Below are 17,232 nucleotides of genomic sequence, written 5' to 3'. Positions count from 1 at the left end.
TGCCTATCCGCTACAGAGTCCAATATAAACTAATCACTCTGATCCACAAAGTGCTCCACAGTTCCGCACCGCCCTACATCTCCTCCCTCATCTCTGTCTATCACCCCACTCGTGCCCTTCATTCTGCTAATGACCTAAGACTGACATCCTCAATAATTTGAACCTCCCACTCCTGTCTTCAAGATTTCTCACGAGCTGCGCCTATGCTCTGGAACACACTACCAAGAACAATCCGATTAATTCCCAACATCCACACCTTTAAGCGGGCCCTAAAAACGCATTTCTTTAGGTGAGGCTATCACCTCACCTCCCTCATCTAATCTAGTCCCATTCTGCCCTTCATAAAATAGGAGTAATAAAGAGTAAATGGCAGCCCATAGCTGCCACTAAGTTATAGAATAGTCATGGCAAGCATCTGAGACACCCCCTCATCACTAATCTGTAGGTGAAACTAAATAAACATGAATACTGAAAAATCCTTTATTTGAAATAAAAGACAAAAAAGCCACCCTCTTTCACCATTTTATTAAGCCCCCAAACACCCCTCCAGGTCCGATGTAATCCACACGAGGTCCCGCAACGCTTCCAGCACTACTACATCTGACACTCTCAGTGAGCGCTGTAGAACAAGGCTGCCCACTGTGCACTCCACGCAGCAACTGAAGTGAGTCGCGCTATCAACGGTGACGTCACTCAGGTTAGCCGCAGCCACAGCTGGAGTCCTCCACCTGTGACAGCAAATCACCCGAGTGACTGAAGTGATCAGCGGTGCCATCACTCAGGTGATTTCTGGTCACTGCTGGAGTCCTTCACCTGTGACTGCAAATTGGGCCATGACACAGAGCCGCACGATGAGAATGAACTCGGGTGACCCTCTGACGTCGCAACTGCGGGCCCCGCACTACTGCCTGTGTCACTCGAGTTAATTCTCATCGCGCAGCTCTGTCTGCTGTCAGTGGGCAATCATGCTGTATGGTGCTCGCTGTGACAGGACAGAGATGTAGCAGAGCTTAATCGCCGTGGGACCTCGTGTGGATTACTTCAGATCTGAAGGGCTGTTTAGGGGTTAATAAAGTGGTGAAAGAGGGTTTTTTTGTGTTTTATTCCAAATAAATAATTTTGGGGGTGTACGTGTTTATTTACTTTCACTTACAGATTAGTGATGGGGCGGGTTCTCATAGACGACTGCCATCATTAATCTAGGATTAGTGGTTGCTGTTGGCTGCCATTAACTCCTTATTACCCCGATTGCCAGGAAGAGCTGGTTTCGATGCCAAATTGGTGCGTCTTATGGATGCGCCACTTCTGGGGCAGCTGTGGGCTGCTGTTGTTAGGCTGGAAAGGGCCAAAAAACGATGGGCCTACCCACCCTAATAATATCAGCCCCCAGTTGTCTGCTGTACCTTGGCATTTTCTTTGTTAAACGCAGTGTTTACAGTTGTCATAGTCTGTCAGAGGGTGCATTTTCTTTTTCAAATCAATTCTTTTTTTACACACACACACACACACACACACACACTGTATTTATGTGTGGGAAAAACATACATAAATTTGGTGCAATTTCAAACTGTTCCTGAAACCTATACTGAAGAGCAGGTTTGGATTTCCAACAAACACCACCACAATTTACACCACTTTTGAATTATGATAAATATGCTGACTGAGCTCAGTCAACAAATGGTGTAGAATATTCTATTTTCGTATTTCACTTGTTGGCATTTTACATTTGTATCATTGTGACATGTCAGAAAGTCTGATCTGTGAGGGTTCATGTGCTGATCTCTCCACTGATTGCTGCAACATAGGTTAAGGCACCCTTACACATTTTACCAATTTCAGCTTAATCCAACCGATATCGACGGGTTCAACCAACAGTCTAATTTGTATGGGTCACCATCTGACTGATCGTTGAGGGAGATGTTGATTGTGCATGTCTGATTGCATTGTTTTACTGGCGAAAAGCCACCTGCTGACGTGTCAGCCTGCAATTTTCCTCTAGGGAACACAGGAGCGCTTGGCCGAACAAGGCGCTTATGTATGGGAAAGTCAGCTGAGAAGACTACCAGCTGAGTGATGCTCAGTCAACAGCAATCTGATGTATATGGCCAGCCATAGATGTGCTCAGCTAAACACCACTCGAATCGGGTAGACTAAATTAGCTGAAGACTGTCTCCATAAGCTTTCTATGAGCCCCTCTGTTATCTCCATTGAAACCTGCCACTTCATTTTAATGATGTTTGGGGACCCCAGCAACTGGACCACTACTGATCAAAACTTCTGAAATGTTTTAAAGGCAATCTGTCATCAGGTTTTTGCAATGTAATCTGAAAACAGCATGCTGTAATGGTTAACACAGAGATTTCAGCAATGTGTCTCTTATCACACTATGCATTATTGTTTTACCTGTAATGTTTGTGTTAGCTTCAGGAGATTATCATTGCCAGACTTGGTCAGCTAGAGGTAACCAAGCCCTGCACAGCCCCTGCTGTGATCAGCAGATCACTGTCTACAGACATATATGTGTGTGTATATACTGTCTATAATATATATATATATATATATATATATATATATATATATTAATGTGTGTATGTGTGTGTGTGTGTGTGTGTATATGTATGCATGTGTGTGTGTGTGTGTATGTATATATATATATATATATATACATATATATGTATATATATATATAAATAATTGCAGTACAGACCAAAAGTTTGGACACACCTTCTCATTCAAAGAGTTTTATTTTCATGACTCTAAAAATTGTAGATTTACATTGAAGGCATCAAAACTATGAATTAAAACATGTGGAATTAAATACTTAAAAAAGTGTGAAACAACTGAAAATATGTCATATATTCTAGGTTCTTCAAAGTAGCCACCTTTTGCTTTGATTACTGCTTTGCACACTCTTGGCATTCTCTTGATGAGCTTCAAGAGGTAGTCACCGGAAATGGTCTTCCAACAGTCTTGAAGGAGTTCCCAGAGATGCTTAGCACTTGTTGGCCCTTTTGCCTTCACTCTGCGGTCCAGCTCACCCCAAACCATCTCGACTGGGTTCAGGTCAGGTGACTGTGGAGGCCAGGTCATCTGGCATACCACGCCATCACTCTCCTCGTTAGTCAAATAGCCCTTACACAGCCTGGAGGTGTGTTTGGGGTCATTGTCCTGTTGAAAAATAAATGATGGTCCAATTAAACGCAAACCGGATGGAATAGCATGCCGCTGCAAGATGCTGTGGTAGGAATGCTGGTTTAGTATGCCTTCAATTTTGAATAAATTCCCAACAGTGTCAGCAACAAAGCACCCCCACACCATCACACCTCCTCCTCCATGCTTCACGGTGAGAACCAGGCATGTAGAGTCCATCCGTTCACCTTTTCTACAAAGACACGGTGGTTGGATCAAAAGATCTCAAATTTGGACTCATCAGACCAAAGCACAGATTTCCACTGGTCTAATGTCCATTCCTTGTGTTCTTTAGCCTAAACAAGTCTCTTCTGCTTGTTGTCTGTCCTTAGCAGTGGTTTCCTACCATCAAGGCCTGCTGCACAAAGTCCCCTCTTAATAGTTATTCTAGAGGTGAGAAGGTGTGTCCAATCTTTTGGCCTGTACTGTAATATATATATATATATATATATATATATATATATATATATATATATATATATATATAATATATATATATATATATATAAAATATATAAAATATACCCAGATTGTGTCAGAACCACTGCACCCAGTAATCCAAGTGGTACATCGTTGGATTCAGGGTTTTTGCCACTACATCATGCTGCTCTCATGAGGTAGCAAAAACCTGCCGGCAGATTCCCTTTAATTATTTTTTTCTGAAAGCTCACATAATATACATTCTCTTAGATAACAGGAAGATTTTCAAGACGCATCCAGTCGAAAATTAGCGATTTGCTACAACAAATGGAGGAAGGTCTGAAGACTGCTGATCCACATGACTGCTCTACTTATACTGGATATACAGGTGGGTGCAATGCCAGATACATATGATAGCCCTCATAGTTCATGTATGGCCTGGGTATTATAGTAAAAATCCGGCACAACATTAACCATCAAACATCCAATTCTAGTGAATTGTTATATGTATGATGATGCGGAGATGTTATTGAGGCAGTCTATTGCTGCAATACAGAATATTTTTTTTTTATAGGTATTATAGACATTTTTATCAAGTAGTGTTTTGAAGCCTCTTTATTGCTGTTCTCTCGTAGGCATAGCCCTGCTCTACCTTCAGATGTATCGTGTCACCAAGGACCAGGCTCATTTGCAGCGTTCTCTTGATTATGTGAAGAGAATTCTGCGGAACCTCAATGGCCGAAGAGTCACCTTCCTGTGCGGAGATGCCGGCCCGCTCGCTGTAGGCGCTGTTGTCCATCACAAACTTCAAAATCAGGCTGAATCCAAGGATTGTATTACAAAGTAAGAGCAAACTTTGAGAAGATTACTAACATACACACTACTGGCTCTTCTTCATGGCAGGATTTTGGTCCTTCTTTTGTCGTGGAACCTATAGAGAAAAAGGTTTGGATTCATTCTTGTATTTGGCTTACAAATACAGAGGCAAAATAATGACCATACCAGCCCATCTCTGTCCATATGCAAATCAGACACGGCTAAATTATACACACTTCCATAGATTATCTCTTCAATATCAAGGGAGCAATGAATCTCCGCGCTCAGTATCCTGCTGACACAAGTGCAATGAGCAGTCACTGATTAATTACTGTGTAAGTTCAGCTCCGGATGTTTATGGGGTTGTCAATGCTCACAAAAGTCTATATACACTGATCAGCCATAATATTAAGACCATCTAATATTGTGTAGGTCCCTCTTGTGTACCTTAAACACCTTTGACCCATTCAGGCATGGACTCTACAAGATCTCTTAAGGGAGTATTTGGCACTAAGATGATAGCAGGGGAACCTTTTAAGTCTTATAAGTGTTCACATGGAGTTTTTTTTACAGGGATTTTAAAACTTATTTTGATCCCAAATCCCCATAAAATATTAAAATAAGCGGTGAATAAGCTTCCTATTTATTTCTATGATAAAACACACCTATTGTACACATTGTGCTGTTTTTAATGTCTGTTTTTTCAGGGTGGAAAAAAGCAATGTGACTGTTCTTAAGGCATTTCTTGAGAAATCAGGTGCAGATTTGGCTACTTAATTAGGTGGAAGCAATGTAAAGAAACAACCTCGGGCTATGTTCACATGTTGCTTTTTTGCTGCTTTTTCTGAAAGCAAAACCTGCTGTCTTTGCTGTTAAGGCGTTAGTTACAATAAGGAAATTGCTGTCTTTTTGCTGATTTTATGTTGTATTTTTTTGGTGCACATTATATGTGTGATTTGTCTACAGTGCATGATTAGTAAAGTTAGTTTTATTCACAAAAATGCATAAAAGCGCATGGTTACGTTTTTTTTGCAGCATTTTAGCATTTCCTAATTGCTTTCTAATGTTGAAAAAAAAAAGCTGAAAATTGCTGAAAGAATTGACATGCTGCAGAATAACCAGGCTGCGGCTTTCTACAATGAAGGTACCTATTAAAGTGAACCTGTCAGGTGCAATATGTACCCAGAACTACGAGCAGTTTTGGGTGCATATTGCTAATCCTGCATACACTAGCATAGATAAAGAGCTCTTTAGAAAAAGTATTTCTAAAGATCCTTCATGATATGCTAATGAGGCCAGGGAATAGTCGCAAGGGTGTTAGTTCCCTTGGCTAGTTGGCCCCCTTAGCATGTAAGTACGCCCCTGTGGGAGTGCTAACATGCTAAGAGGGCGGTATGAGCCCTGCAACTAATGCCCCTGCTACTAGTCCCTGGCCTCATTAGCATATCATGAAGGATCTTTAGAAATACTTTTTCTAAAGACGTCTTTATCTACTGTATGCATGTGTATACAGGGACTATTAGGCAGGGATTAGCAATATACATCCAGAACTGCTTATGTTGATGGGTGCATATTGCACATGACAGGTTCCCTTTAAATCAGTAGAACAGCACCTTTATGCACATTCCTTTACTTTATCATTTGTGATCCTGATGACAGGTTCTCTTTAATCTGAGAGCAGCATAATTTTGAGGAAGTGGTGTCACTTTTTTTAATTTTAGATTATAGAGTCACGCCGTCTGACTAACCAAACACTTCCTTCCCACCAGCTTAAGGTGATTTTTAATTTCCTTTTAGCAGGTTCCTGCCCGCCCATAAAATTGTAGGCTTTTTCAGCTCCGGTAGAGGCATTAGACAGGAACTCAGCTTAAAAGAGCTATGCCTTGATGCTGGCTGCTGGGCTCACATAAAAGTGGCCTTTTTTATGCTCTGTCTCTCAATTTTTACATTTATTTCCAAAGCTGTAATGCATGTTCAAATTCTTATATTCAATGTTTGCATTCCTTAGCGTTTAAGAGTGCAGCTGTATATTTGTTAGAGTATTTTAAATCACCAGAACAGCGCCTTTATGCCCATGCATTTGCTTTTATCATGGCTGATCCTGATGACAGGTTTTCTTCACCCCTTCCCTTAGGGGACTTAAAGCTGCAGTCATCCGAACGCTTGTGCTGTATAGAGTGGTGCAACAGCACTGCTCCTGTACAGCAGAAGTGATGACTACCTATGAACACTGGAGCACAGTTGGCCTTCACAGAAGGAGCGTCTTGACAGACACAGGGGTCATCAGCTGACCATGACAACCAATCGGTGTCCCATGTCTTGGGGCCGCCAATGGGAACGGGAAATAACACGCTCCAAACCAGTGAGTGTTAAATCCCGCTGTCAAATTGACAGTGGGATTTAACTGGTTAACAGCAGCTGGCAGACCTCCGATACACCCGTAGCTCTTAGAGGCACATGTCACTTGATCAGATCAGCCAACATATGCCGGGAAAGTTGCAGGCTCCGCATGCGAGCCCGCATCAAAAGCAGGGATATGACATGTGACGTAAATGTATGTCATACGTTGTGAAGGATTTAAATAGAAAAAATCATCTGCTGACCGATTTCCTTTAAATGGAAACTGACACATGATGCCCAATCCACAGGCAGCATATATCAGATACTGACTGTATGATCTGACACACATGTTTGTTTCACACTACAAGAATGCAGCATTTCCAAGAAAAGCATAGATTAATAACTACTGGAGACCAAGCCACATAGAAGACTAGTCAGACAAGAGGTCCCCAGTGGCTTCTCCTCGCCCACTTCCCTTGAATGATAGGTCTCTCCCTATACACACACTCAGGGTGTCATTCCAGAGCAGCAAGCAAGGAGAAGCCAGGGACCCACCTGTCAAACTAGTATACCATGCGGCCCTTTCCTCAGTGGCTAGTAAACTATGCTTTTTTTTTTTCTATGAAACACCCCAGCGTTTCAGACTTAACCATATATAGCTGAAATCATACAGTCAGTGTCTGTTATATGCTGCCTGTGGATTGGGACAAATAAAAGAACATCATTAAACAAAATCTGTCAGGTGGTTTTCTACTACATTACTAATGGTATCCTGGAATAGGGCTTAGAGAGCCCTTTCAGAATCAGTAACTTTTATTGCTCTACCTTCTCCTGTTATATTGCTGTAAGCCCTGGAGAATTCAGTGTCACACTCCAGTTAGTCAAGTATATGTAAATCCAAACTGGCAGTGTGTGCTGTGACACCTTTTTGTCAGGCATGCGCATGTTGGTATATTTTCAAGCCTCTGAATTATTGGTATCCTGTAGAGTAGGGATAAGCAACCTGTGGTTCTCCACCTCATAAAATGCCGACTCCCAACGTACCCTGACAGCCGGCACCTATGAGGAGATGCCAGGAGTCCACAGTTTGCAGAACCAGACTGCAGAGGGATAGTACAGCATGAACACTGGCAGACTTTGCTGAATCGCGCCCTACACAGCTTCGCCCATAAAAATGCTGTTATGGTTTATTCAGTAATCTGAAGTGACTGGGCTTGTTTGTGTTTGGTGGTGCTAATTATGCTTCGAAATACGTTAATTTCCCTAGTGATTTTCTCTCATGGCAGTGCAGCTAAATCCATGAACATCCCATTTATATCCTTAATACAAATCCTTAGTTACGTTAAGTCAAGAACTTAAAAAAAAAACCCAAAACCCTGTTTCATATTGGATAACATCTAGGCACGTTTGTTCTAGCTAATGGAAATGTGAGGCGAAGGATGCTTTTATTTAAAAGACAGTGTTGTCCCTCAGGGAAGAGGGATTTCAGAGTCTGGCATGTAAAGGCTTGCTGGTTTTCACTGGCACCTGCAGCTGAACCTCTCTACGTCTTAACTATTTCACTGTCTGGAGAAGATGGTTGAGTTGGTGGGCACACCGAGAACGTTCCCTCCAACACTGTGGATTCCCACTTAACTGTCCTCCACCAACTTTATTTGACTTCTCGCACAGGCGGCAAAGCAATTCATATCAGTATCACAGGGGATAAAATCCTAGGCATTCTGACCACACCACAGCTTTCTAGCATTCTTTTTAACATTTTTTTACCGGTAATTTTATATTATAAATAAAGGTCAGACCTCAAATTTGTTGCCAAAGAGCACCAATTTCCTTCTAATGTTCTGGTGCAGAAAATCCTTTGTCTTCCCTTACACAGACAATGGGGGAAAAAGGAATAAGCTGAAGGCACTAGAATTGTGGCTTGATTTGGGCTCAAAAATTTGCATCACATTATGTGGTTTTTGTGCCTTGTTCTACAAGAAGGCATGGTTAAGTGATAAGTGGGTGCGGCATTCACATGTTTTGTTATACATATGTTTATTTCCTTTCTGTGTATTGCGACAACACAAAAACAAAGAAAAAAAGGAGAAATTAGACATTTCACACAAAAGTCCAAAAATGGACCAGACAAAATTGTTAGCTCCCTCAACTTAATATCTGGTTGAACATCATTTCAAATAACTACAATCAATCGCTTCCTATAATCATCAACAATCTTCTTACACCTCTCAACTGAAATATTATATCACTCTTCTTTTGCAAACTACTTCTTGTGTCTCATATTTGAAGTGCGCCTTCTCTCAACAGCAATTTTAAGATCTCTCCACAGGGGTTCAATCGGATTTACAGTAGATGCAGACTCATTTCTGGCCACTTGGCACTAAATTGCAACCCAAAATACTTTGATAATCTTCAGATTTCATGATGCCTTGCACACAGTCAAGCCAAACAGTGCCAGGGGCAGCAAAACAACCACAAAACATATTTGGACCTCCACCATATTTGACTATAGGTACTGTGTTCTTTACTCAGAGATTTTTGGTAAGCACAACATTCTACTATCTTGGTCTCATCTGTAAGATGAAAAAGATTTTGGCTTACTTACATACAATTTGGCAGTCTAGCATTTTATGTCTCTGTGCCTGTAGTGGGATCCTCCTGGGTCTTCTGCCATAGCGTTTAATTTCAGGTGTTGACGAATAGTTTGCGCTAACGCTGATGCACCCTGAGCCTGCAGGACAGCTTGAATTTCTTTGGAACTTGATTAGGGCTGCTTATCCACCATCCAGACTGTCCTGTGTTGCAACCTGCAACCATTTTAGCAAATTTGTTACCTTCTTGATTATGTTGCGCACCGTGGACAAAGGAACATCAAAATCTCTGGAGATGGACTTGTAACCTTGAGATTGTTGATATATTTCAACAGTTTTGGTTTCAAGTCCTCAGACAGTTCTCTTCTCTTTTTTTTGTTCTCTAGTGTATAACAAAAAGTATGATTTCAAAAATCTTCTAAGAGAGATACCTAATGTTCTGGAACAGTTTTAAGGGTGCCAACACTTGCTGCCCTGACTGTGTGTGTGTGTATATAAATGTATATATATATATAATATATATATATATATATATATATATATATATAAATTGTCCAAAAGTTTCAGCCAAATGTGGAAAAAATGCCTCCTATACATATTATGACCCCATATATCCTCGTAAATATTGCATGAGACCCCGCGTAGCCTCCTGTATAATTTATGAGCCCACACATAACCTCCTATATACATTATGAGCCACACTTACCCTCATATATATACAGCATGAGCATCAACATAGCCTACTATATACACAAAAAACAGAAACAAAAGAATAAAGCAGCACTCTGTAAGCACTAGCATATATGCCAACATAGAATATATTACATTTAAACTGTATTAATCCTATTTGGAATATACTTAGAAATATTAAGGTAGTTAGCAATAAATTGGCCAATTCTTGTATGCTCGTCAACCGTGGGAAGGTTCGCAATCGTCAATGAGGTCGTTGGTAGGCGTCAAACACAGCAATGCGTCCAGCCCAGCAGGAAATCGCCTTTGAAGAAAATGGTCTGGACCATTTGGCAACGACTAGCGATCTCACAGCAGGGGCCTGATCGTGGTGGGTGTCACACATAACGAGATTGCTGAAGAGATCATTACTACATCACAGAAGCTGTGACTCAGCAACGATCTCGTTAGCGATCTCATTGTGTGTGACAGGGCCTTTATAGTGAGAGAAAGCCAGATTAGAGCAGCTTTGCATAATGAACTGATCTCCTGGAAAAACTGTCACAAAAATAATCTAAAATCATTGTTGTAAATTAAAAAGTAGAGAGTGTTTAAAAGAATAAATTGTTTCTTATCCTGATTAGTACCTTGCTGTCTGAATGCCTAAAGGCCCGGTCACACACAGAGATAACTCTTTGGCAGATCTGTGGTTGCAGTGAAATCATGGACGTATTGTTCCATTTGTACACAGCCACAAACCTTGCACTGATTGTCCACAATTTCACTGCAACCACAGATCTGCCGCAGATTTATCTCTGTGTATGACACGGCTTTTAGCCTCTTATTTTTCAGTCTATTTTGTGGTCATTATCGTTTAGGTTATTGGCATTGCATCGAGGGGTGGTCAGCACGGACTCTGAGCTCCCGGATGAATTGCTGTACGGAAGAGCTGGTTACCTCTATGCTTTACTTTACCTAAATGCTGAGATCGGTCCAGACACAGTGCCCCAAGCTACAATCAAAGAGGTTAGTAGTAAGTAGCTGACGAGGCATTTCTAATTTCTGATCTCGTTAATGGTATTTGTTTTCTGACCTTTGAAGAATGCTTGCATTGCCTTCTGAAGCTTTGAGGTCGAATAAGATAAAAGAAAGGTCAGAATTAATTGAATTTTTATTAACTGACTACTATTCTGTGAGCTAATCGTCCTTCATTATGAGTCTACTATCAGCGAGGTGAAAGCAGCTTTATAACTCTGTCACTATCCTGTGTAAATCCAAGGTTATCAGCGGTGACTGAGCCTTCTGTCAGAAGAAAGCATAATGGAGACTGAGATCACATACTATAGCTAGAGGAAAAGTACCGAAAACATGATCGCCGAATATCTGAAGTAGTTGGAGCTACTATCTCATTATTGCACATTTCTAAATAACTGATCACTTACATGATCTATTTGTATGTTTTCTATCAATAGCTGGTAGATGCCATCATTGACTCTGGGAAGAATCTGTCCAAAGATGAACACAAGACAGAGCGCTGCCCTCTGCTGTATCAGTGGCACAAGAAGCAGTACGTGGGGGCGGCCCATGGATTGGCGGGCATCTACTACATACTGATGCAGGTAACCTTATGTAGGGGAGGTGGGTATTACAGTACCTTTCTGTTCATTTGGTGTTCCTAGTGGCAAATAGTCCAATATTCTGGATTATTGGACATACACAAAAGTTTATATAAAACTAAGTAGACGGTGTTAACTCCTAGTGATTCATTACATTGAATATCCTTCTTTAATATGGCAGCACGCAGAAGATAGCTGTCACACTTAGTATGGGGAATACCAGACGAAAGGCAGAGGGAGAGGGATACCCTGTCTCTAGGGAAGGGGGAAAATGGTGATGCCTGGTAAAACCTACTGCTGGCCCTTGATAGGTCCCACACCTATATGTCGATCAGGATACCTAGGCCCTGGCTGACCCTGAAATAGGTCCTAGGTAGTGACTGGATAGAATGAGCACTAGTCAGCCCCTCTAACACCTAAAGAACACACAGGGAAAACAAACAGGGGAATGTAAATGGACACGTTATCTGCAAGATTACTTTGAAAGAATAACAACAACATACAATACCGTGTTTCGACAAGAGATTTTAAGCTGAATGCTTGCAATCTGGACAGCATAGGTGTAAACTCTATCACCGGCAACAAACCAAGGGGAATTGCAGGTGTATATAGAACCAGGGAGTGGGGATAAGGATTTGCAGCTTAACTACCAAGATATCCGCAGTGTCCTAAAATGGGAAAGAGTTAACCCTAACAGAGAAGATATATAGAACTCCATTCACATCAAGGAAGAAAGAATGGAATATCAAGAAGCAGTTTGTGCGCCAAATGCAGCAACTTTCTGCAGATGAACACCTCAGAGTTGTTTGTCAAACATGACACACCCTTGACAATAGCTGTCAGCCAAACTCTTTTGGCTGCAAATTATTTCTTCCAACTCAGTTCATTTCAAAGGGGAAAGGGTACTAAACTGTGGACAGACACTTCTGAACTGGTTTATCTGGCAAGGAAGCAAAAGATCAGATACGTGAGTACACTTTAAATTGATAGCTGAATCTAACAAAATTGTTGGGTTCATAAACATCTGTTTATAATATGTGTGTTTGGTATGAAGTTAATAAGCAAAACGTTTTGGTACCGTATTAGCCAGTTGTAAAAATATTGATTGCTCTCAGTGTTAGAAACAAAATCATAATCTTGTAGTTATGATACCTTTTTAATGGCTAACAAAAATAAAATAAAATTATGTTACAAACCAAGCTTTCCAGACTACTTAGGACTCAGGCATAGTATTACAAAGTATCTGAAGTTAAAAGAAAAAAGTTTTGGTACCGTGTTAGGCCCGCAACACACATCCGTGCCTCCGGTACGTGTTTGGTACGTTTTTGCACGTACTGGAGACACGGAGACCAATGTTACTCTATGGAGGATGGCACACACGCGTAAAATCACACAGAGCGTGCGTCCGTGTGGTAAGTATGTGTGTGCGCTTTTCGACACGGACGACATGTCCGTTTTTGGCCGGCAGTACACAGGCACGGACCCGCTAAAGTCTATGGGTCCGTGCCTGCACGGACCGCACACGGAGTATGTCCGTGTTCAGCACGTTTCGTCCGTGTGCCTTTTTAAACGAACAATGTTTTTTGTTTTAATTCAGTATACTTACCTTTTTTCATGATGTTCGCAGTCATACTTACATTGGCGCTCGCTCTGTTTCTTCCCCCGGCTCATACTTACTGCTCCCCGATCACCAGCGCGGTGAGGAACAGCTGTGCAGAGAATACGCGGCAACAATTACTTTGAAAATGCTGGCCGCTCATTAATCAATCTCGTATTCCCTGCTTTCCACGCCCACAGGTGCCTGTGATTGGTTGCAGTCAGACACGCCCCCCACGCTGAATGACAGCTGTCTTACTGCACCCAATCACAGCAGCTGGTGGGCGTGTCTATACTGTGCAGTAAAATAAACAAATAAATAATTAAAAAAAACGGTGTGCGGTCCCCCCCATTTTAATACCAGCCAGATAAAGCTATACGGCTGAAGGCCGGTATTCTCAGGATGGGGAGGCCCACGTTTGGGGAGCCCCCCAGCCTAACAATATCAGTCAGCAGCCGCCCAGAATTGCCGCATACATTATATGTGACAGTTCTGGGACTGTACCCGGCTCTTCCCGATTTGCCCTGGTGCATTGGCAATAGGGGTAATAAGGAGTTAATGGCAGCCCATAGCTGCCACTAAATCCTAGATTAATCATGTCCGGCGTCTCCCCGAGATACCTTCCATGATTAATCTGTAAGTTACAGTAAATAAACACACACACCTGAAAAAATCCTTTATTTGCAATAAAAAACACTAACAAATACCCTCGTTCACCACTTTATTAAGCCTGAAAAACCCCTCCATATCTGGCGTAATCCACGGAGCTCCAGCATCGCAGCCAGCTCTGCTTCATGAATTTGACAGGAGCTGCAGCAGACACCGTCGATCCTGTCAGCTCCACGAAGCTACTGAAGAGAGCTGCACGATCGGCTCAGCTGTCACTGAGGTAACTTGTGGCCACCGCTGGATCCTCCAACTGTGACAGCAAGTCGCCTGTGACTACATCGCTGTCACTCGGGCGACTTGCTGTCACAGTTGGAAGATCCAGCGGTGGCCACAAGTTACCTCACTCGCATGCTTCTCTGATCTGTTGTCAAACATTTGGGGACCCACTTTGCAGATCGCATCCTCATGTCCAAATGTTCATGGATAATAATACAAACACGTTCATGGGAAATCCCTATGATGTCTGCTATTGCTTTAGCTACAGGTAAAATATATCTTTGTACAATGTTAGCCAGTAGAGATAAAAACATTGTTTAAAAGAACTGAAGTCCTCAGTAGTTGATACCTTTTTAATGGCTAACTGAAAAGATGGTAATAATAGCAAGCTTTCGAGATTGCTCAGGTCTCTTCTTCAGGCTCAATATATAAAGCTTTAGCTGAAATTCTCCAGTATGAGGTTGTGCATAGCATCGACAAACTCCGGAACAACAACAATTACTCTCGGTCATCCAGGACGTTCCTCATCATTGGTGCTTAAGTGTCCCATTTTAAATTTGGCAATCCAGTTCTTAACTGTGGAACATGAAGGGCATTGATCCCCTAATGTCTACGACATAACATGAATATCCTTCTCGGACTTTCCTTGCAGATACAAGAATTTTATCACTCCTCTGCTCTCAGTTGCTCTGAATATCGCATTAGACTCCGACATTTTGTTTTCCTGCGTGCGTAGAACACTTGCCATAAGCAACAAAATATAGCACTGGTAATATAAAACATAACTTTTAATAATTTAATTAAAATGTAACAAACAACGACACCCAAAGAAATACCATAAAGTGTTTAGCACTAAAAACAAGTCAAAAATTGCCCACCAATCAGGGCCTATTCCTTTTAACTATGCCCTCCAAACCAATATTACATGCACTCTATAATGCCAGAAAACAATATTAAAGTGACGTTGTGCAGTAATCAAGTAATCCCTCCTTCATAATTGCACTAATGCCCAAAGAGTATCACTCTTTCAAGGTGCCTATGTGCAAAAACAAATGACTATATCAAAAATTCATTCATTGCAGACATTTGCATAACTAAGGGATTTCGGAGGGAAGTGGTTGGCCAAGACAAAGTGCTAAAGTGATAGATAAATAATTACAGTCATCGGTAGTGGTGGGACCTGTGCTTACCAACTATCCCACCACATACCTGTTAGACTGGTATTACCTTCCTTTTGAGGGGGGGGGGGGGGGGATTTTCACACACCACACATTACCCCAGGTAATAATCAGTAACACTCAACATCCTCCTCCCGACGCGTTTCCCAAGTATCGATTCATCAGGGGAATTGGAGGCTATAATGTCAGAGGCATGTTGAGCTGCCAGATGAAGATCAAGTGGTATCTGAGAAATGTGAGACTTATATGACCTGCCAGACCCACCCTATCAATCAATTATTCTAATTCTGCTGGGTATGGGATCTCAGGTCCTTATGTCAGTGGAACACACGCTGAGGAACCAGCGTGCGTGCCACAATTAGGGGGCGGTGGTTTCCACCATGCCATCAGTGCATACACTGGGTTATAAGTTCATGCTGTTTACTTCTGCATTACGTGAGGAGGGGGCGTTATTCACAATCACGTGATTTGTCACATGGTATTGCATCACCGTTACGTGACCACGCCGACTGCTCACACGCAATGCTGAGCACTGTATTGCCAGGCACTAGAGGACATGTCCTTCTGTTAGACAGTCACAGATAGCCAGACAGTTACAAAGTCTGTGCATACATTGAATTATAAGTTCATACTGTATATGTTGTCTACTTCCACATTACGTGAGGAGGGGGCGTTACTATCACGTGACTTGTCACATGGTATTGCATCACCGTCACGTGGCCACGCCCACTGCTCACAACGCAATGTTAGGTATTATATTGCTAGACAACAGGGGGCATGTCTTTCTGTTAGAAAGTCACACAGCATTACATCATTAGCTGCGTTCTCTACTGACTATAATATTGGTTTGGAGGACATAGTTAAAAGGAATAGGCCCTGATTGGTGGACAATTTTTGACTTGTTTTTAGTGCTAAACACTTTATGGTATTTCTTTGGGTGTCATTGTTTGTTACATTTTAATTAAATTATTAAAAGTTATATTTTATATTACCAGTGCTATATTGTGTTGACATATTGGTAAACTAGAATCCGTAACCATAAGCAACAAACACAAAATTTTGAAAACATATATTAGACACATAAGGCTTTCATGTGATATAACATTCATTACCATAGAAACAAAAAAGATCACAAAACCCAAGACTTAGCAGCAGCCCCTCGTATAAACAAACAACCTGAGCTTAGAGAGTTAGGGGTACTTCTCACATAGCGAGATCGGTAGCGAGATCGCTGCTGAGTCACGGTTTTTGTGACAAACCAGTGACCTCATTAGCGATCTTGCTGTGTGTGACACTGAGCAGCGATCTGGCCCCTGCTGTGAGATCGCTGCTCATTGCACAATGCTCTGGTTCATTTTTTGGACGTTGCTCACCCGCTGTGAAGCACACATCGCTGTGTTTGACAGCGAGAGAGCAACGATCTGAATGTGCAGGGAGCCGGCTTCTGGCAGTCTGCGGTAAGCTGTAACCAAGGTAAATATCGGGTAGCCAAGCGAAGCCCTTTGCTTGGTTACCCGATATTTACCTTGGTTACTAGCGTACGCTGCTCTCACGCTGCCAGTTCCGGCTCCCTGTTCCCTGCACACGTAGCCGGAGTACACATTGGGTAAATAAGCAAAGGGGTTTGCTTATTAACCCGATATGTACTCTGGCTAGAAGTGCAGGGAGCCAGCGCTAAGCGGTGTGCGCTGGTAACCAAGGTAAATATCGGGTAACCAAGTGAAGTGCTTTGCTTGGTTACCCGATATTTACATTAGTTACCAAGGGCAGCATCGCTTCCACGCGTCGCTGCTGGCTGAGGGCTGGTCACTGGTCGCTGGTGAGATCTGCCTGATTGACAGCTCACCAGCGACCATGTAGCGACGCACCAGTGATCCTGACCAGGTCAGATCGCTGGTGGGATCGCTGGAGCGTCGATAAAGTGTGACGGT

At 42.1% G+C, this 17,232-nt stretch overlaps 1 protein-coding gene across 1 annotated transcript in view; it reads left to right on the top strand.

Annotated features, from left to right (window-relative positions):
* LANCL2 (LanC like glutathione S-transferase 2) overlaps positions 1-17,232 on the top strand; it is an 88,426-nt gene that overhangs the window by 24,889 nt on the left and 46,305 nt on the right. Inside the window, exons 2-5 of the mRNA XM_075315152.1 lie at positions 3,880-3,997; positions 4,245-4,452; positions 10,904-11,051; positions 11,498-11,644. Of these exons, the coding sequence (XP_075171267.1) occupies positions 3,880-3,997; positions 4,245-4,452; positions 10,904-11,051; positions 11,498-11,644 (621 nt within the window). The remainder of the gene's footprint in view (positions 1-3,879; positions 3,998-4,244; positions 4,453-10,903; positions 11,052-11,497; positions 11,645-17,232) is intronic.

This window comes from Anomaloglossus baeobatrachus, chromosome 6 (genome assembly GCF_048569485.1).
Source record: "Anomaloglossus baeobatrachus isolate aAnoBae1 chromosome 6, aAnoBae1.hap1, whole genome shotgun sequence".
NCBI classification, from domain to species: Eukaryota; Metazoa; Chordata; class Amphibia; order Anura; family Aromobatidae; genus Anomaloglossus; species Anomaloglossus baeobatrachus.
This window is presented reverse-complemented; position numbering and strand designations above follow the sequence as displayed.